The sequence below is a fragment of the Pogonomyrmex barbatus genome, unplaced genomic scaffold, assembly GCF_055798465.1.
Source record: "Pogonomyrmex barbatus isolate J1 unplaced genomic scaffold, ASM5579846v1 scaffold5, whole genome shotgun sequence".
Taxonomy (NCBI): Eukaryota; Metazoa; Arthropoda; class Insecta; order Hymenoptera; family Formicidae; genus Pogonomyrmex; species Pogonomyrmex barbatus.
Window position 1 is genome coordinate 9013456 of NW_028297149.1, and position 21835 is coordinate 9035290.

General features: G+C 37.6%; 2 protein-coding genes across 12 annotated transcripts; one reads left to right on the forward strand and one right to left on the reverse strand.

Annotated features, from left to right (window-relative positions):
- The first annotated feature begins 7 nt into the window (after window positions 1-7).
- Window positions 8-20373, forward strand: mv (lysosomal-trafficking regulator mauve). 10 transcript variants are annotated; one of them, XM_089081576.1, is made up of 37 exons: window positions 8-147; window positions 2556-2807; window positions 3901-4081; window positions 4458-4693; window positions 5990-6075; window positions 6848-9606; window positions 9681-9740; window positions 10056-10210; window positions 10288-10532; window positions 10601-10770; window positions 10856-11374; window positions 11440-11544; window positions 11610-11919; window positions 11994-12148; window positions 12243-12464; window positions 12571-12767; window positions 12876-13325; window positions 13405-13719; window positions 13799-13915; window positions 14000-14200; window positions 14308-14568; window positions 14640-15021; window positions 15084-15514; window positions 15599-15831; window positions 15910-16244; window positions 16365-16588; window positions 16668-17074; window positions 17144-17210; window positions 17286-17436; window positions 17513-17653; window positions 17734-17951; window positions 18031-18214; window positions 18311-18475; window positions 18582-18718; window positions 18873-19111; window positions 19209-19487; window positions 19562-20373. In XM_089081576.1, exons 3-37 carry the CDS (start codon window positions 4075-4077, stop codon window positions 19761-19763), a joined length of 10365 nt encoding a protein of 3454 aa, XP_088937702.1. In that variant the 5' UTR covers window positions 8-147; window positions 2556-2807; window positions 3901-4074; the 3' UTR covers window positions 19764-20373. The 10 variants fall into 10 exon arrangements, 8 of the variants coding, with proteins under 8 accessions (XP_088937702.1, XP_088937700.1, XP_088937703.1 ...); XM_089081574.1 differs by having other exon boundaries at window positions 3901-4693; XM_089081577.1 differs by lacking the exon at window positions 3901-4081.
- On the reverse strand, window positions 19135-21407 carry LOC105427450 (uncharacterized). Of its 2 annotated transcripts, XR_016140374.1 has the most exons (4): window positions 21166-21407; window positions 20851-21011; window positions 19527-20740; window positions 19135-19444 (listed from the first exon to the last, which is right to left on the reverse strand). XR_016140374.1 is itself a non-coding variant. In XM_025218369.2 (3 exons), the coding sequence occupies exons 1-3, from the start codon at window positions 21362-21364 to the stop codon at window positions 20405-20407; spliced, it is 696 nt and encodes a 231-aa protein (XP_025074154.2). In that variant the 5' UTR covers window positions 21365-21407; the 3' UTR covers window positions 19135-20404. The 2 variants fall into 2 exon arrangements, 1 of the variants encoding a protein (XP_025074154.2); XM_025218369.2 differs by having other exon boundaries at window positions 19135-20740.
- Between the last annotated feature and the right edge of the window lie 428 nt (window positions 21408-21835).

The window sequence follows — 21835 nt, forward strand, 5'->3', positions numbered from 1 at the left end:
AAGCGCGCGGTGGCGCTGCGTTCCCGAGTCGCCGCGATCAACAGCGATGGAGTCGGTGTGTTGTCGTTCCGGCGTGCGACTGACAACTACGACGGGCCGAGCTCAACGCGCGGTCGCGGTGGCTTGTAGCGTCTCGCATTCGAGAAGGTATGTCGGCGTGATTGCCGCCGTCCCGGCGGCGGAACAGGACTCCCCGTGATCGATTCCTAGCATCGTCCTGCTTCCAATCAGCAAAATCAATTTGGATCCCTCATTTGTTTGTCATCGCATCTCTCGTACAGAAAATATGTATATATCCGAGGCGAGAAAAGAGCAAGTCGCAAGAAGCTCTGAAAACATGGTTGAGAAAACAAACTTAGACTTATATTTCATTTGTCATACGACGTATTCTTCGAATGTCATTGATGATTTGTCGATAGGGAAGTCTCTAAAATTTTATTTTTTAACTAATCGACACATTCGAAAATTTTTTCATATGGCAAGTAAAATACTAGCCTTGATGAATTGTATATGTATATTTACCAACTGTGCCTCTGTCACACCTCTTGTATATTTCCGAATGTAATACTTTGCCCTTTGGAGCGTGAAAGAAACCAGAAATAAAGTTTACACGAGATCGCAGCTGAATCGAATAGCTTTCATAAGGAGAATTGAATAGGAATCGCAACTCGTTTTCTTCAGCTTTCTCTCTTCGTTCGCTGTTTAAAATAAGATGCTTTCTTGTATTTCATTAAGATGAGCCTGTGTTAACACTTTGAAAATGAACGGACAGAAGAATGCAATAGATCATGTAAAATGTAAACAAACTTAAGGTGCACTTGTATTAGTTTTTTATTTAAGCTAAGATCGATGTACGTTTAGGTTCTGAGAGTTAGGAATGAAGCAAGAGTGAAAGGAATACGATTAAAGTAAATGAATCTCTAAAAGAAGTCTAGACGAGGATTGAAGTTATAAGCGTCAATAACAAATGGCGGGAACGTGACCCAAGTTGACTGGAGACAGCGAACATAAAAAAAGTAAAGAAAGTGTGAGCGCTCTTAATTACCGCCTTTATGACGAGAGTAACGAAGGTCAACTGTTATCGTTATCGCCGTCGGCGATTCGCTGTTTATCGACGTCGCGCGCTAATCACGAAAGGTCCGCAAGGCGATAAAGTAATTATAGAATGCGAGAGAAAAAAGTAAGGCTCATCACTTACTTGCAAAATTGTCGGGTGCAATCCGATTGAATTAATCCGAATTTGATGCTGCAAATACAATGGAGAGACGAACGTTCATTTGGCATGACATTTTTTTTCACATTTATCGAAGATCAAATTCACAAAAATTGTACTGTTTAATTACGCAGGATTGTAAAAGTTATATATTACGTATACATTTTGCCATTTCTACATTTTTAGCATCGCGAGGTAATAACTTTCTTCGAAAAGAGCGTTTCGCTAAATCATTTTATTTCACTTAGAGATAGACATTGGAAAATTGTTCATGCCTTTAACACGCTATTATCACACTGTCGAGGAGGGGCTAATTAAAGCACGACGGAGTATAGAACTTTATTAAGATAATCGAGCACCATAATATACAAGCAACCGACTGCGACTTAATTGACGATTGATCGACAATTATGTTACGCGGCTGTTGTCCACTAAACCGTTCTCAATCGTTCACACGTGCGGTTATCGCGTTATGGCTTTACGGGAATTGTTTAACGTTATGGGTGGGAGAGTGCGTCCGTACTGCAGTATTTTGCATTGTTTGAACGACGCTGACGTCGTTATCTGTATCCATGGAAAAACATTATACCGCGATAACGTCAGGAACGTATTCATAGAATTATTATCCATTTCGGATAACCGAAAATTAAATTACATAATTAATTCGAAATTACCAGCTTGTTTTTTTTCATAATGTCGCGAAACGACTAAGAAGAGAAAATTACATATATTAATGCTGCTTGTGACAAAGTTGAATTTAGATAAATGTGAAAAAATTAAGAATTAATTTCTGTTTTTAATAAATGATTAATAATAATTACACGAATAAACATAAGAATTTAGCAACAACATGGAAATCGACAATACTCGGCAAGGCAAGATTTTAAATGTCTAACAATTTATTAATTCTTGAATTTTTTTTATATAAATTCTAGATAATTATTTATGTCGTCGGCTACATGTTATTTTTAACAGACTTGCGACGTAGTTGCTCAAAGTCAAAGCTACATCTTTCCTCTTTAATAAATCGATAATAAAATTAATATTATTGATTAACTCCCTTTCTTTTACAAAAAATATAATTATTTCTCTGGATTCTTTTGATAATCCCTTTAACGATTATCGAGGTAGGGAATTTTGTTTAATCACATGGATGGATTCCGATATCGATTGCTCAGTTGTACTAATTATAATATAATTATCGGGATTTGCTGTCACAGCATACATTGTATATGGTTATCACTACTTCTTTCTGAAGATCCAGCCTGTTATCGTCTGCATCATACGCGTCTCATGCGACTCGTTTACATAGTTCGCTGATTCTTTTTCGCTTTCTTGATAGGCAAGCGAGGGGCTAATGTTACGTGATTCACGACTTTTCGTCGCGGAAGAAAACCGATTGGAGGCGCCGGAGGCTCGACCGTGGATTTCCCCCTTCTTCATTGTGGACAGTTAATATCCGACGTTCACCCCGAGCTAAAGACTCGAATCGGAGATCCGAGTAAGAGGAGTACATTCCCGTTCGCCGACGTGCTCGGATAGACATCGTGTTCGACTTGCACACCGACGCAGTTTAAATACTAATTTTGATTAAGTAAATCTGATTGTTGTATTTCTAAGCAGTGATATAAACTTTACCAAATGTCTCTGAATAAATAAGCTATAAGAAATTTCCTCTTTGATAGATAATAATTGATAGTTAAAATTGAAATGATTTTTAAAAACTAAATTCTCTTTGAAGATTATATACAATAAATACTATGAATCTCTTTCAATATTTTCTTTGAGGAAAAAAATATTTATTTTGCCTTGCCAAAGCGTCAACATTATTTATTTTGAGACATTTTTGCATGTAATAGATAGGATTATAAATTAAGAAGGAACTTCAAATCATTTGGTTTATTTTTTTGGTACCGCCAATCTTATATTATTTTGTGATTAGAATTGTGAATTTAATTAATTTTGTGTAATATAAGATTTTATAGAAATATTTTGGATAGACAGCAGGCAATTTGAATTTTTTGTGAATTTATTTATCTTTTTTTCTTTTGTATTTGTATTGTACTATAAGATATATGTATTCATTATAAATATTATTTGATATAACACTGTCAAACTATAAATATTGTAAATGAGTTCCGCGTGCACGTTTCTCCGAATCGCAATATCAATTCACTGAAAAAAAGTTTGCGAGCTTTCTATCTTCGCGAACTTGCTGTTATTTAGTATTCTTAAATAATTATTAAATAGCAATCATATTTTAATGATGCATTCGAGATCTGTGTTTCTCAATTTCTAAATTCAAATAGAGAACAAACAATAATTAGAGGAAAGCTGATTATCGTTTTAAAACAGTAACTCGGATTTTCATTTTCTAACTTTGATAAATCGAATTCTGTCTATGATCGAAGCGACAGCTGTCGTGTTTTTCAGTGTGAATCTGTGAAAATCGAGAAGAAAAATTGAAAGGAGCGGAGCTTCACATTCTCGGACCGATCGTGAGATTTACGAGCGAATTGTCACATGCTCCGAGAAACGATAACGAGATATTCTCGTCATAAGCAGCACGAGAGCAAATCGGCAGATAAGAACTGCCAGTAGTGGTAGTCAGGTCCTGTGGTTGTGGCGGCAATTCCTCGTACGATTTGTGTTTCTGTAGAACGATAATGGTGATGGTTTATTGATAGTGTTGGCAGAGGCGACAGAGGCAATAGCGACGGCAGTGATTGTTATTGAAGAGTCTATATAAATCCTGGGTTACTGCTCTCCGTTATTTCGTGTTTCGTGAAGATTCCGTGAGGCTCTGCCGAGCTTCCCCGCGGAAGGCTGCAAAACTGGTAGTCAATCGCGAATACGTGGGGATGTTATGTAAGCCATAGTCGTTTGATAAATACGATTCGACACTCCCGCGTCGGGATCGGATTTGCAATGCGCCGCAATGTTGCAAAGTCGCGACGCTTTGATTACAGAACACGATTAAATAGAGTCGAGTAAAACCTCAGAGTTCTTTTCTTCGTTTTTCAAATACATCGTATTTTCGCAAAGCGTTGAACTTACAGCGTTGAAAATGTATCTTATTTATATGTCATGTAATCTCATATATTAAATTCTCTAATTGTCAGAGTACGAAGTATATGGGCTCAGTTTCCGACTTTCAAGTGACATATGAGACGAGATATATTGATTATGCATTTCAATACGTGTCAGCTTACTCGGCGCAACGTGAGGAATCCCGGTCTTTCAGGTGATCAAATTACTTGGAAGGATGCACGTCAAAAGCAGCACGAGGATCTGAGCGCGTGGTTGAGTTTGGATGAGGTAGCGAGTTACGAGGAAGATGCGCGCTTGAAGACCGAGGAGCCAGAGGAGGAGGACGAGAAAGAGAGTGAAGATCGGAGTTCCGGAATGTCTACGGTGTCGATCAATAAATTGCAAGTTCTATGGGACCACTTTATCCACGCCGAACCCCAAAGTTACGAGGTATTAGCACGAGGCTCCCGGAAATGCTTTCTTCAGTCCGCTTCATTGGTTTGCTTCTTTCTCTCTTTTGTTCGTTTTTATGAATTTTGTAACCAAACTCGTTTGATAATATTCCGAGGATTGTAAAAACTGCTTGGAATTATTTCCGATCGGAGTTACTTCGTTTTTTTTTTTCCTAGAAAACAACAGAAATCTAGGAAATTATTGAACAATTCCGATCGGAATTCATTCTGAATAGTTTCATAATAAATTTCTTAAAAAGCAACTTTTTTTTATTGCACATAACGCGTGACGCGGAAATAAATTATCAAGTTCAACTCTAATTACACTTTGAAGCTCATTGTATCATAATTGGATTGTTTCCGCGATCGAAGGCACCACGTTGTAGTGGTTTACAAGAGAGACAGATGCCCTACAAGTTACCTGTTTTGCTTGTCGATATTTCGGAAAGCATTATAACACATCTTTCGTCTAATTACAATATCTAATAATCGAATTAAGAAGCTTATTTAATGTCAGTGATAAAAATAGATAAAATTATATTAAACATTATATGTTAAGAAAATGTGGCATATCTATTTTTAAACTGATTCGTGCGCAACTATGAGATTTTAATTACGCAATTTTCTCCGAATCGCACATTTTCACTGCATTATTATTCCATCGTGAATCATACGTGACCGACTGCACGATTACAATAAACAGACTTCGTCATACACATGGAAAGACACGCTAGACACAGTCCCTATTTCCGTCGACGAAGACTATTGAAAATTCGGAGTGCTCCAGTTTCATATCTAAAGCCTTTTACTAAATTGCATCAGCGAGTATCTCACAAGCAGCGTGCCGCAAGTATGTCATTTTGCAATGCTTCATCGTTATGTTTTTCATTTTGCGTCCGTTAATGTTGATTACTGTATCGCACGAAGTGCGACGAACAAATTATCTTTGTCAACTTTGGCAAATGATGAACTGAGATGTTTCTGTTTTTTCTTATCTCTCGAGCACAGTTGCTTATCCGCTCGTTTTTTTCTTCGATGCGATAGTTCACTTGTTTTTTCTTCTCTCTTCTACGAATCGTGATATCTTCTGTATTACCAAACTCACGTTTACGAATTAAGAGTAATTAGCGATGTTATTAATTATTTGTTCTCACAAAATCCTCATGCGTACATTCTTTCTTTCTTTCTTTTTATTAGAAAATATTTTCTCACTTCGATTTTCTCACTTTCTCACAAATTTTGTTGACGAGTACTCTGATCAATGTTGATATCACGTACACATTGATTGTTTCAGAAATCATCCTGGCTGGATATATTTCTGGCGGAATTGCTGGCGCAGATTAAGGAAGGCAAAGACGTAAAAGATGTTCTGTCTTGTTGGTGAGAACTCATTAATCTATTCATTATCATTTTATATATACAACTTATATATACATTTTATATATACATATCATTTTATATATACAAATTCTGCGTAATATTTCTCAGAAAAGTTACGCGATACTTTTCGGTATGCGTGTTCGATGTTTGTTTTTACAGCTCTTCGTCTCAACCGCAATATGAGAATTCGATCGCGCTTTTGCGGTTGCGGTGAAGAATTTTTATGGTAGCTGGATGGTAATTTGATTGATCTAAGATCTGAAAGATAATTTATCTTACTCTTTTGCTGTCAATTGCGCCTGTTATATTCATTTCTACTAACTAACTTTAACTTCGGTTAATTTACTCTTTATCTTTTCTTAATTCTTAAAAATAAAAAAGAGGATAAAAAGTTAAACCAGGATTAAGGCTAATTTACATTATTAAAAATGAACATCAATTGTACTTATTTATTTAAACGTTTTAAATATTTGATTCAATTCAATAGCGTGTTGATTACACGTATATAATAAAATAAAAACCATTGATAACAACATAATATAAAAAGCCATTGTTCTCCTTAGTATTCTGCAATGAATTACTCGCTGATAAGACAAATTTTCCTTTCTTTGTTCAGCATAAAAAGTAGCGGTATCACATGAGCTACTAGAAATAACAAATATATACATGATTGTCATTTCTCGCTGGTAACTCACATCTGATAACATGATCACTGAAGAGAGTAAAAAAATACAGATATCAATCGATATATTTATCGATGTATTTATTTCAGTTCGGTTGGCGTTGGCGGCGTATCGACCCTCGTGGCCTGCGAATTACTTTCGGATGTGCACGAATTGTGCGGAAATAGAAATGACGGTGGCGAGCTGATCGGTCTGCGAAAATACCTGGTTCAGGATCGTGGCTGGCGTTACCTAGCAGTGCTGCACATATTAGGCGTACGCGGTCTGTCTTGTGGTCGCGAATTGGTTGCGCTGTTGGTCGCTCTCTATCAAGTTGCGTTTCAAGAAGGAGCCGACTCGAGAGCTAATCCGACCGCTGTACCGCAAAAGTCCGACAGCGAGTCAGCCGTCGTCGAGTCACCGGCACGCAATCAATATGTGAGATTTCACTGTAACGATGATACCGTCGATACAGTGAACATCGTGCTGCACGCGAAACGCAAGAGCGTTAAGACTTCCGGCCGCAAGGGTTTCTCCCATGACAGCGATACACCTTCGCGCAGGAGATTTGTTCGTCGACATGTCATCGGCGCTACAAAGATCCATCAATCCGCTACTCACAAGCCGAAGAAACCGTCGTCGATTCTGGAAACGCGACGCAGTACACCGAAGGACGAGACGAGCAGCGAGTTTGAACTATCGACGGACGGCATCGATCCGGCGCGTTCTCTCACGCTGAAGATTCGCTTGAATCCGATGGATTTCGAGTACTTCACCTCGGTTGTTAGAAGCGATGAGGAGCACAAGTGGCAGGCTGAATTGTATGAGCTGCCATCGCGTCCTGTGAGAAAAACACCGCGTGATTACATCGATGAGAGAATTCAGGATGTGCTGGACGCCAAGATTAGCAATTTCGAGATCAGCTTGCTGATCATACAGTTGCTGCAAGGCTTGCGTGATTATGACACACCTGCTGAGCAAACGCCGGCCGTGCAGGTTCTGAAATTTGCTCTGGATACACTGTGGTCCTTACAATTCGGCATAGACGGTAACAGTCTTAATGGTACAGAAAGTGCGACTCTAAAGGCGGCAGCTGCTAGATTGATGTTGACAGCTCTGGAACGTGCTTTAAGGGCCGATGAACCTACCACAGCGGTAATTCACAATGGTTTGCTTCCAATGACTCTGAGATTGTTGGAGAATGCCTGCAGCAAGCCAGTGAACATATTAGAGCCGGAGGAAGGTTCGCTATTGCAAGAATTTATCTTCGCTACCATCTACGGGATCGTTACGTTCCTTTATTGCCTGTTGCATCAACGTAGCAGCAATGTTGACAAACTGTCGGATTTTCTTGAGCTGTTTCGGCTTTTCGTCGAGAGCCAGGATGGCAGACTCGTCGAAAGAACGGTATTTGCGATCGTCGATCTGCCCAGTATTGATCCGGTGAAGTCGATAGTGCGCGCCAAGAAGATAATCGACATGATCGGCGCGCTGACCAGTGGATTGAAGCGCATTCGTCGTGATCTCTCGCATGCCACGCAGTGCCATAGGACCAAGCATAAATCTTGCATCGATCATGTTCAGAGTCATCATCACTCGGATGTGCTCGGAGCGCCGTATTCCCAGTCGATTGTCGGCGTAGCCGACAAACAAGTGTGCTGCATTTCCTCGTTATTTGCGACGCTTACGAGTCTATTAAAGGAGTCTCATCTGTTCGCGAGCGAGCTGCAAGTGAGGCTGATCGGGATAATTACCGCCGCGGGTACGTGTTGCTGTTTTCCTCCGAAGACACTCGTCTCGAGTGTTGTCGCCTGTCTTAAAAAGCGCGACTCCTCGACGTATGCGCCAGCCGTGGCGTTCTTAGAGCGTACTCTCTTCAGAGAGCTGGGTGCTTGTCCAGTTACGGACGCATGTAACACTTGCGATAGACCAGTGAATTACTCGTGGGACTTTCTGGAGTTGTACATCGATCTGCTGTGTCCTGATGATCCCAAGCTCTGTTACGTCATTATGGCGCATCTAATGAAAGTCACACCCGGTTCTCGATTTCAGGTCAGAGAACAACTCCTTCTTAGAGTCTTCTATCCGACTTTTCTCCGCGCCAAAGCATGTTACATGACTGACAAAGGCAATATAACGGCGAAGTTCCTCTTGCAATCCTGCATATCCATTATATCCTGTTTAATTGTAAATTTGAAGATGTGCGAGAAATTCATGGAGATAAACGGATTACGCGAGATACTGCCTTTAATAATGGATACAGCATTCATTAGGAGCGTTTATGCTCTTCTGGAAGTCACCGTAACTGTAGAGATCCGGAGGATTTCCGAGGACGATACAGAAAGTACGCCGGCGATGAATTTCCTCTTTGAAACTCTTGACAGAGAAACGAACGAGTTGTACCTCAGCTTGCAATGTTCCAAAGAACTGAGCGTAGGAGAGGAGGCGAGCCAACAAGGCGAAAAGGATGTGCTTGATGTGCATTCCGACAATCAGGGAGTTGAATTATCTCTTGAAGATTTAAAAACAGAGACCAACGAGACGGCAATTGAAAATCTCAAGGATACAACTCTGTCGCAACTGCCTGAACATGATATTAATCGTGAACAATTAGAGAATAGGACTGATATGATAGATATAGCAATTTCGAATTCTCTTGAGAAGCTTCAGTCTCTTCAACACGACGACGCAGACGTGTGGTACGATAAAATTAGCCTGTATCAAACCAGCGCAGCATGGAGAGCTGCTGCAGGCGTAGCATTGTGCAGTCCGAAATTCCGTACTGAATTATCGATACATCCAGTATCCAGAAAATTATTGCATTTGTTCAAATTATTAACCGTGAGCATCGCTACAGATAGTGTTGAAGGTAGTTGTCATATGTAGAATGATAATACTTGAAAAATCATGTATTAATGAACGTATTGTACTTCTTTTTTTCAGATAAATCGGCGCATAAACTCTTCGAGGCCCTGATTACGTGTTGTCTGATATCTCCGTTGTGTAAGTGTATTCATGTTATGAATGCGATTAATAAAACGCGTTACATGTACACGTCTCGATTACGTATGTATGTATACATAAAACATATATATCTACCGCTTGCGCACAGCTGCGACATTATAATCCGAAGATGTTTCGCGCGTTTACTCGTCAGAAAAACAGTTCAAGAAACATAGGCAGATGGCAAACGTTCTTGAAATCTTGGGCGATCGTGACGTTATCTGATTACACGAATTGCATTGCTTATCCGCTTCATTGAAATTTTATTCTGTTGCTCTTATCGATATATGTATAATGATGACTTTCATGGTGCAGATAATTGTGACATAGTAATGGAATTACGAAAAATACTGATGAATACCGGGATAACGCTTGGTCGTGGAATATCTGTGATAGTGGATGCGGTATTAAAGGTCTCTATGCTGAAGCCAGCGCTGGAAAATAGCATACAGCAACAACCACGTCCTAGAGTATGCTGAAAAATTTTTTTAGTTATTGAAAATAGAGGAACTTAGAGGATAATTATGCAATTATTGTATTACTATAGTTACCAACTATGTCGTTGGAGACTCTTCCGGATTACGGTGCGGAAGATAGCAGTACTGGTGAATATATAACTGCCGATGATGGATATGACGCAGATACCGAAGTGCCTGGAGGAAGTCCTAATAGCAGCGTCTCCAAGAATAGCAGTAGTCCTCTTGGACCTGTGATAGAACCGAGAAGTCATGCCAATGCACATCCTGCTTTATGTTCCTTGGCAATAGATCTTTTAATTCATTTCAGTGAACAGTGAGTTTCAAATATTCTTGGGAATGTGTAAATTAACGCATTATATTATTTTATTTTATGTCCTACAGGGGTTTAGATTTAGAGAAAGGATCAATAATAACTAGTGGATTGCGAAGAATCGCTGTTACCTGCCGAGAAAGCGCATCAAGTTGTGCTTCCCTCGCGGCCTCGGGAACTATTATGAAGATATTAAATGGCTTTAAGAATATATTTACAGATAACGATCCGCGATATCGAGGTAGGCTTATATTTGTATAACAGAATATACATATTCACAGTATGTATATTCAAATATTAGTACACTATATAGTGAATTTTTGCAGAGTTACAGCATGCGGCATTGGAAGTTTTTACATTATTAGCAACTCAATCAATTTTACCGGCGGAACTAGTTGCATATTTATCGTATTTTAAAGTGAAAAAACCGCCGCTATTGCCATTACTGGAACCTTTGTATCACTTGGTATTAACCGCGCGACCTCAACCGTATTTCATTCTATCGTTCCCCGTTCACTATGACACGAAACCATCACTGAAGAATCAAAGGGAAGAATTTAAAAATTTAGAAAAGGCTGAAAATCTCGTAAACAATTTCAGAAAAAAGCATCTCGCTGCAGGGATTTGCAGTCCATGGTCCGTACATGCAACGTGCTTACCGGTCGGACCTGAACTTGCTTGGTCAGTGTGGTTGCACGGTTGCTCAGCTTCCATGTGGTTAAGGATAGAAAGAGGATTACCAATCGGTGGTCGCGCAACAGTTCACAATACTTCGCCGTTACTCGATTCGGACAGTGAGAGTCTGTCAGACTGGGGTATTCTTTCTGACAACTGGAATCAGGAAGGTATGTAAAAAGAGGAAATAATTATCAAATAAATATCGACGTCTGATTTTTTTTTGGCCTATTAGTTATAGCAGGTTCTGGATCCCTACCTACACCAACTTCAATAGTACATTTGATGTCTATCGGGTTCGAGTCGTTGGTTTTGGAAATTTGGCTTGATCTTAAATCAGGTAATATTCGCTTTCAAAATTTAATTATAAATGAATATTTGTATTAACATTGATTTTGTTTCTAGATAAATTAATTTTACGACTTACTCGTCCGGATGATAAAATGAACCGAACGGTCTCTGAAACTTCCATAAACGGCATGCTTCCTTCAGGATGCTGGCATCACTTGACTTTAAACATTAAAGATACTGTCTTGAATAAACGTAGTGCAGTAGTTGAAGTTACGCTTTGGATGGATGGTTGGAGAGAAATCAATGCTCAATTACCATTTGACGGTTTACTAGTGAGAAAGCCTGGTACTACGTGTATTTTATTAGGTCAAATTGGATCAAGCAGTATTGGCGCATGGTACTTCGGAAATTTAATGATTTTTAGGTATATTATTTTGTTATTCAACAACGAAATCGTAACAGAATTATCTGTATATCTAATTTGATTGTTGCTCACAGGTGTCCAGTATTTACAAAAGAGCGTGCATTGTATTTGGCAGGTCTCGGACCAAATTATACCAATTTGGCAGATTGTATTTTAAATACAGTGAAACCTGACTTTGCACCTCTCATCGCATCTGGTGCATTGGATGGTATTCGTGAAGTGAAATACGGTTAGCAGATTAAATTATTAGATATATAATAGTATATTAAATAGTATAATATTTATACAAAATCTATGACTAATACGACTTTTGTGTATTGTAGAAGGAAGTAAATTTGATTTAAGTCGGCGGAAATCTTATGGTGGCACTTACTTGAGGCATGCCGTTGAGACAGTAATATCAGAATCGAAAATCGATTGGGATGCTGTTATGGACGCAACAAATTCACAACTTAGCGAGCTGCAAGATAATTTACTTCTCAGTTACGAGGCTCAAAATCCCAATGTTGTACACTTGTATCCCCAACCTATTGCTAATCCTGCTGGTAAGTGACGTGTTTCTATCAATATTGACTGTACATTTTGATTAATATCATATGGATTATTTATTTTATTATTGTATTATTATTGTGTGTTGTATTATTTTTCTAGTCGTTGTGAGAAGCATTTTTCCGAGCCAACCAGGTTTTAGAGTTGTTTCGATTCCAGAGCACAGAATATCGCAGCAACCGCCTCTTTCGATACCTTCAATTATGTCCACTCGTTTAGAGACCCAGCAATATCGAGGCCTTGTACCTGCAGCAATCTTAGTGGGTGGTGTACCGATATTTTTATATCTTTTTGCACGGGTAAGTATTTTTATGATACTCCATAATCATGCAAATTTATTAATTAAGAAAGTAGCGATGAAAGTATTTGCTTATGATCTCTTTAAATATTCATGAATTTTTGTATAGGTCGTAGAATTAAATTCTACCGAAGAAGAACAAGCTCTGGCTCTGTCCATAGTTCTGCATCTTGTTCGCAGTGATTCAGAACTTTTGAATCAATATCGATCAGACGGTGGGACGTCATTAATTCTTCATGTTTTAAAATCATCTAGATGTCACGCGGGTAGACACATTTTGAAGGCGATATTGGATGCCGCATGTGACAGTTCGATCATCATCAAAGATATCGGCAGCGGTAATCACTCAATCTCTCAAAATTGCGAGGCTGTTATCACAGAGCCGGAACTGATTAAGGGTGCACTTGCTACGTGGAGAGCATGGGTGAAATATGATACATTAAACTTACTATTGCAAGCATTATTACTTTTACTGCGAGATCAACATTCACATCGCGAATTCAATGCATCGCAACTAAATAGGGTCGGAATTGTGGATACAATTCTTACATTGTGTAAGGTAAATAAAATAAGTTGATACATATTTTATAAATGGATAAGCGATTTAAGAATTTCTTCGTAACTTTTATCTTTCAAAGGAACATTTTATGTACGAAATGCACGAGGAGGAAAGTACCGTATTGGATTCAAATACCGGAATCGCTATTGTGGAATTAATGCGTGCCTTAATGGGTGCACCGCCTGAGTTTGCTCACTTAGTCGCCATTACTGATTACTTGGTTCTCGTTCATCAAGCCTCGGAGACTTATGTCACTCATTCGCGACATAATATTTATTTTATGTTGCCACAACTTAAGGAGAACAATACAAGTTCGAAAAGGAGTAATATTGTCATTTCTGATGACTCTCTAGTGGAGAACAGCAAGCTAAATAAGGGATTGACAAACGAACAGGTGAAAACTTTTTACAGTGTGAGATTTCTTTGATCCCGAAAATTGAACAGATATTATATTTAATCATTTACTTTTGTAGATTCAAAAAACGCGAAGTCCTAAAAAGAAGGACCGTAAAAATGTATTGTCACCAGATAATAGTACCGGAGAAGATTCTGGAATTGCAGGCAGTGACGGATCCAATCTTCAAAGCAATGTATGTATAAAGAAAAATGTAAAATCTTTATACGACATGATTTTATATATTACCTATTTAAATTCTATATTGTATATCATTCAGGATAGACAATCAACGTATGCGGATGAAAGAAAAGCCTGTCAAGGATTAGTCTGTGAAGGATTGCTATTATTATTACGAGATGCTGTAAGAGTCCTACCAGATTGTCAAGTTGGATTAGTGTTAAAACATGTTTTGAGAGCTGAATTACTATTGGTTCTAGCTAACGATCCTGATAATCGTGTACGCACAGCATTGATTAAGGTAAACAATTTCTTAGCACAATATATACTGCAAAATTTTTCAAAAAAGAGTGAAAAAGTCAAAAAAGAGTGAAATATTTCATCAATACATTTCGTGATGTCTTACAGGTGATACAAACTTATCTACAACGAGCTAGCGATGAGGAAGTTAATAAGTTTATAAAACAAAAGTATTTCATGCATCTAGGAAATCAGATAGCCTTATATCCTGGAAGCGAATCGCTGGTTGTTGCTTTAGAAAATTTAGCTCTACGAGGTCCGATATTAGCGGCAATGCCGCCATTAATGGCGATGATTGCAAAAGCCGCTGGCTCTGACTCGAATGTCATCAGGCCGATAATATCGTTTATCACTGACATAATAGCAAAGGTATGAGAGGATTGAAATGCGTGGTATTGGATCCGATGTAGAATTATACAAATTAATTTTCGTTATTCCAGAACACAAATGCACTGAGAGTGCTTCTGGAGCAAGGTTTAATTGAATCATTGGCACAAGCTTTGGTCGCGGCTGCGCATAATCCGATGTCCCTTCACCGAGACATTCATGTACTGCTCGTAACAATCGCGACTAAGCTTCTAGAATTACCGGGAAACCATCAGATGCAAGCGGTATTAGATTTACATATGATACTCGATTATATGGAATTATCAGAGAAATTACGATGCCGCACGAGTTTAATTCGTGCGGCCATAAGGGACGCACAAGTCGCACTATTCGATGGAGAACTGGATGCTCTCACATCTAAAATGTCAAATCCTTCGGGATTCCGTCTACGTAGCACGGCTTCCTACTTAGCTTCAGCATCATACTTTACTTCAGGTAATTGTAGCACGCAAAAGTCTCAGGCATTTATATATTTATATTTGAAAATATTTTTTCAGTTCTTACAACATCCAGTGAACAAAGCGATCACGGGTCCCGTTCATCTAGTTACGCGAACTTTCATCCCACGAATTTGTCTCCGATACGCGAATCTAGTAAAGGAGAACTGAATGATCGTTTTCGTGTCATTGTAACACGCGCCGTTGACTTTATAATGTCTAATACATCGCCATCTGTCAACGAATTGCAACTAACGAGAAGATTATTTTCCACCTTACTGCATGGTCTGTGCTGTCCATTAGAGAAAAAGAATCACTGGAGCAACACATGGTCCATCAGATCGGTTTTGAGAAAATATACAGCGAGAATTATGGTATGGCTACTGGAGCCGCATCAGAGTATCAATACAAGGGTATACGCCATCAGATCTCTGATGGAAGAACCGAAAGCTCGCGAAATCTTGTCATGCATTTTGGAAGTCCATCCGCAGGTATTTATATTAATTGCTTTCAATAACACATATTCGCACTTGATGTATTAAAAACATAAAATTATTCTATAATATTATGTCTAGATGGAGCAGAAGTTTACAGTATTTTTTTGGGATTTGTTGCAAAAACGGAACGAGATGCCAAGTGCCGATGCTAGAGTTTGTGCAGAACTGAGAGAAGCCCTACGCGTATGGAATCTTGCAAAAGGAATAGAGCAAGCAAGTCCTGAAGTGTGGAATGATGAATTAGCTTTGTTACGTCAAGATTTGCTTTCAAATCAAGATATCTGTACCTATAATTATACTACAATTCTAAGGTAGACGCGTACATCATTTTTATTCTGGAAAGCAGCATATGTTTCATTGAAAAATTAACAAAACAATTTTTATACTAGAATCGGCAAGAGATTCGATACGTTGGCGAAGCAGTTAACTGAAAGCGCCATGATTATAACACGTTCAGTTGTAGAAGAGCAAAATCGCGAACGTAAGGTATTGATGGAACAGTTGAAGCATACACGAGCATTAGAGGCTCAGGCAGTGGCCAGATGGAGAGACATAGCCAAGCGACTAACACACGAACGGGCGCCATGGCACTTTCCCGAAAGCTATCCAAGAAATTGGGAATTGGATCCAACTGAAGGCCCTGCGAGAGTCAGAATAAAACTTCAGAGATGTCACTTGAATATCGACAAAAGATTCTTTTTGCCTGAATATCAAGATAAATTAGGTGCGTCTGTCAAAATAAACATAAAATAGACAGTTAATCTTAACCAATACATTTCGCTGTACTACATAAGAAAATGTAATAAATTAGAGAAACTGTTTTAATTAATTTTATATTTTATAGCGTCTTCCAATATCGAAATGCCATTATCATATTTATTTACGAGTGCTCGTGAGGATGCCAATGCCGCTGCTCTGATCGAACGGTTGCATACGAGTGAAAAAATACGTAAAATGTCTCAGGCAAAAGTTGTCACACCTAGGGCTGAATTAGCTGGAGAAGTTCTCATCGGCGAGACGTGCGTGTATTTCGTTCCGGACAACCCCGATATGCCGTTACATACGGACGTGAGTAATCCTTTTATTTTCTGCAATTATATTTATTCAAATAATCAAAACTGGATTTCTTAATTATCGATAATTATAGATAGCATTGGGTGGTTTCGATTTGGCTGTGGCTGGTGGCACTGCTTGGCGTCTTGAGGATATTCGAGAATTGCACAGAAGAAGATATCAATTGCAAGAGAGAGCTATTGAAATTTTTCTTATTACTGGCAGAACATATTTGCTGGCATTCAATTCATCCAAAGAAAGAGACGAATTTGCGACAGAGCTATCCGCTTGCAATTTACCTAGGCGAATTCCCGGCGATGATTTGGGGGAAGCTTTAGCTTTGTGGAGGAATGGCGCACTCACCAATTGGGAATACATAACTTGCTTGAACAAATTGGCAGGACGTTCATATAATGACTTAATGCAATATCCCGTGTTCCCATTTGTTTTGGCAGATTATGTCAGTGAGAAGATCGACTTAAACAATCCAAAAATTTATCGGTAAGTAATAAGGAAAATATATGGCTTTAAATGTTCGAATATATCCAGATATATCTATGTATTTTACAGAAATTTTGAACGACCGATGGCTGTGCAAGATAAAAAGAATGAACAACATTACATAAATAATTATAATGTAAGCTACTTAAAATTGTTATTAATTATGCTTGACGTCTTTTGTAATATTACTAATAATTTTATTTTTATGCAGTACTTGAAACAAACCTTAACAGAAGGATTAAACCTAATTGCCTTAAATCAAGGACCATTCCATTATGGCTCTCATTATAGTAATTCTGGAACTGTATTACATTTTTTGGTACGGCTTCCACCGTTTACTAGCATGTTCCTTTGTTATCAAGGTAGTCACAAAAAATACATTTGCAATTATATTTACCGAAAAATTGATTATTGTTAAAAATTGATTTTTATTTACAGATAATAATTTTGATATTCCTGACCGAACATTTCATGCATTAGCTACCACATGGAGATTAACTAGTTGCGATTCAACGACAGACGTGAAGGAATTAATACCGGAATTTTTCTATTTACCTGAATTTTTATTAAATTTTGAAGGTAAATCCAACTATATTACAATATTGAAAAAAATAACATACTCATAAAATAATATGTAAATATATTTATATCTATTATAGGATTTAATTTCGGTGTTCGACAAAATGGTAACAAAGTTGGAGATGTAGAATTACCGAAATGGTGCGGCGGCGACGCGCGTTTGTTCATATTGGCACACAGAGCCGCGCTAGAATCTGATATCGTAAGGGAGGTATTGCCATATTGGATCGATCTCGTCTTTGGATTCAGACAGACAGGAAGACCGGCAATAGAAGCTATAAATGTTTTTCATCCCGCAGTACGTTGTTCTTATTTATATTGTCCTTGCAATATATCCTCGAACGAATGAATGTTAATAATTCATTCCTTATATTTAGACTTATTATGGATTCGATGTAGAACAGATAACCGATCCTTTAGAACGTCAGGCTTGGGAAACCATGGTACGAACTTATGGTCAAACACCGGCGCAATTATTCAGAGCTCCCCATCCGTTGATTCAAAATCTCGGCAATATAGCAATGTCCAGTCAGACACCACAGGTCATTGAAGGAATCAATGGTAATATTGACTTTCTGTGATTTAAACTGTCAATTAATATCAGAAAAATTACATATTAAATCTATTAATTGTTGCAATTGTCCAATATAACTGCAGGTATTAAATGGGGAAATTATGTAGGCGCACCTGGTAATGAGTCTATCTTATGTTGGAAACTTAAACATAAAACTCCATTAGCTTCTCTCGTTCCTTTGGCAACTGGTGACGTTTTTGGTTTGCCTAATTATACCACGCTTCTCCTGGGTTATACCAAAGAAAAAGGTAATTGATTTCATCATTACATATCATTACATTATTTACACAATTCAAAGTTTTAGATAAGATAGAAATAATTAAAAATCTTTAATTATCATTTAATTATCATCAGGTAGCAGCATGTTAAATGGCATGTCTGTATTGGGTGCCGCATTAGCGTCATGGAATAGCACAGATGGAATTGCTAGATTAAAGTTTAAGAAGGAACAGCCGCCAAGGCCTTTAATTAAATCTTCAGGCCTCGATCCCGTAAGTATCTTAACATATATTTCATGATAAATAAGATACTAATATGAAATAATCATAAAATTAAAAAGAATCAATTTTTTAAATCTGCAAGATTATTGAAATTATTTCTTTCAAGATAAAATAATTATAATATATAACGTTCAAAATTATTAAGATTACGACATTGGCATCTACTCCCGATTGCGGACAACTTTGGATTGGACATTTATCAGGCAGAATCACAGTATATGCATATACTGTGGGATCTTCGGGTAAAATTGAATTCAGTTTAGCATCCGCGACAGTACTTTTGGCTCATAGAAGTCGAGTAATGGTGATATCTCTGTCACGTACGTTTAGCATCGCTTGTTCCGGTGATGGCAACGGTATCATTGTTATTTGGGATTTAAATAGGTATGTGATAACATAAAAATAAATAACAAATAAAAAAATTCTATTTTAGCTATATGTACAATTCATATGAGTCATCTATATTTTTATTTTGAAATAGCTTAACATATGTGAGGTCGATAGTCTGCAATCAGGTTTACGCGATACAACTTCTATGTATCAGTGAGACACTCGGAGATATAGCGGCTACTTACAATATTCTTAGATCAGAGGACAATTCAGCCAACAATCAATCCGAGTTGATAGTACATACTATAAACGCAAGGGCTGTCGGCTCAATTTTATCCAAAAGACGCGTAACGGCACTTTGTTACAGCAACGCACCGGAGGGTATATCTGTCAATGTCATCGCGACTGGTTTAGACAACGGAATAATAAGGTATACGACAAATATATTATTTTGGTGAAATCTACGAACAATTATCGAAACAAATTGTGTTGCTGATCACGCAGATTGTGGAGCAGTTGGGATCTGCAGTTAGTTAGAGAAATTCCAAATAACTTGAGAGGTTGCGGCGCGATAATCGCTGTAGTGTGGCCACTGGATCAACATCATTTGTATGCGGTTACAGAAGACTTCACCGTTCTCATTTGGGAAGGATCTAAGTGTCTTAGCAACGGTACTCCGAAATTCGTCAACTTAACGTCGTATTGATCTGTGAAACTGTTATCCGAATAATTTAAGAACAATTCGAAGAAAAATGGAATATCAATTGGTAGAACAACTTATATTTTCAGAACCTCATAGGGGGCATAAACATGATATTATTTTCTACATGTCAGTTGTAATGTTTATACTGACTTGCTCCCTTCTTCTATCATTTGTTAGTATTCTTACTTCTTTTTATTTTTAGTAGTTATTTTTCCATTCTGCGTTATTATTTAAGGATTAATACGTTTATTACTATAATCATGCTCGAATCTTTTTTTTTTACAATTACAATCATGACATGTATTGAAGAAACGATGAACAATGCGATGAAGTATTATTTTTATCGACTCTTCCGATATAATAATAGTGATTATATATTTCGACTTATATTTTTTTATATATGCTTTTATATTGGATTATATTCATATAGATTATGTGTCTTATTTCATAATGTAATTTATATACATAAATTTTTATAGAATAATACAGCGACAAGACACATTTACACGAACTATTCGTTTTTCTCATGGTTGCATTCCTCATGCCTCATATCTCTGTACGAATGTATGTATATATGTATATGTATACCAAATAAATCTTTATTGCAATAAAACATACTGGATCTTATTTATCCAGCATAATTGCTAAATTTCATTTAAGCAGGGCTCAATTATTTCATACATAGGGTAATATTTCGTCGTTCTCCTTGCAATTTGATCTGCAGTATCCCCACTTGAGTTGATCAAACGAGGATTTGTATCAGCATGCAACAGGAGAAGCTGTAGCGCAGGAGAGTTGTGCGAACTAGCAGAAACTAAATGTAAAGGCGTTTGATCCCCTTTGCTCTTAGCATTGATATCAGCTCCGTTTGTAATTAAGATCTCAGCACATTCTGTATTGTTCCAACAACATGCAGAGTGCAGAGGTTGCCAATCATCTTGAGTTTTAGCATCTATTTTTGCTCCTGCTTCAAGTAAATACTGTTGAGAGAAAAAAGGGATTGTATAGAAAACTTATGCTTCAGACAATTCTATAAGAAGTTAAGGAAAATGGAAACCTAATTTCCTCTCTTTCTTATTTCTAAATTTACCTCCACTACTTCCACATTATTGCCATAACATGCCCTGTGAAGCGGAGTATATCCATCTTTATCAGTGCAATTCAATAAGAGGTAGTTTTGACTCAATAATTTCTTAATTTTCTCCAGATTTCCCTTTTCAGCAGCGTTCAACATGGCCTTAGCATCAGGATCTGAAAGACATTATAAAACAGCCCTAAATTATTATTATTAATTCAATAGAGAAGTTCATGAGATTTTCAAGCTGTAGACACGATTTCATCTCCTTCATTTGTCGTGCATATTAATTTTCGAATATGATAAATATATTCCGGTAGAAATCCTAACCTCTCGCGTTACGTGCGGCTTCCACACCGTCGTCGTCGTCCTCCCAGGCGCTCACTTGCATACGCTCGCTACGCGGAGTGTTAAGCATTTTGTCGCGTATCGCTTCTAGATCTTGTAATTCATCATTCTCTTCGTCCGATAACATGCTTCTATCTATTTCAAAACGTGACGTCTGACAACTGGAAGCATGCGTAAACATGCGTAATTTGTCCAAGCCATGTGCATCAAGTGCGAGGGGGGGGGAGGGGAGGAGAGGAGGTTTAAAGTTCAAACTACCTCCTGAAATAAAAAAAAAAATTAAAGTTAGGATTTACAAAATCTAATATTTTTTTCAAAATCAGGAATAAGGAGATATTCTAAATTCTGAAATATCCAAAAAGGCAATTTATGACGCAAAAAATGATTTGATATTTATCAAATCAATAAACTTCCCTCGAAAAAGATTCTGGATATGTCCACTAGAATTATCTGTCGATGAATTTAAAAATTTTTCATAATTTTCCGAGAAAACAAATTGTTGAGTAATCAAAAAGATTGTTAACAATATGGAATCAATTATAACTTCTTTAATGTTTTGAATTTTTTGTAATAAAGAAAGGTGTATATATTAGAAGGAATATGCAACTTATTTTTAAAAAATAAAAAATAAAAAGTTAAATAGTGTGCACGA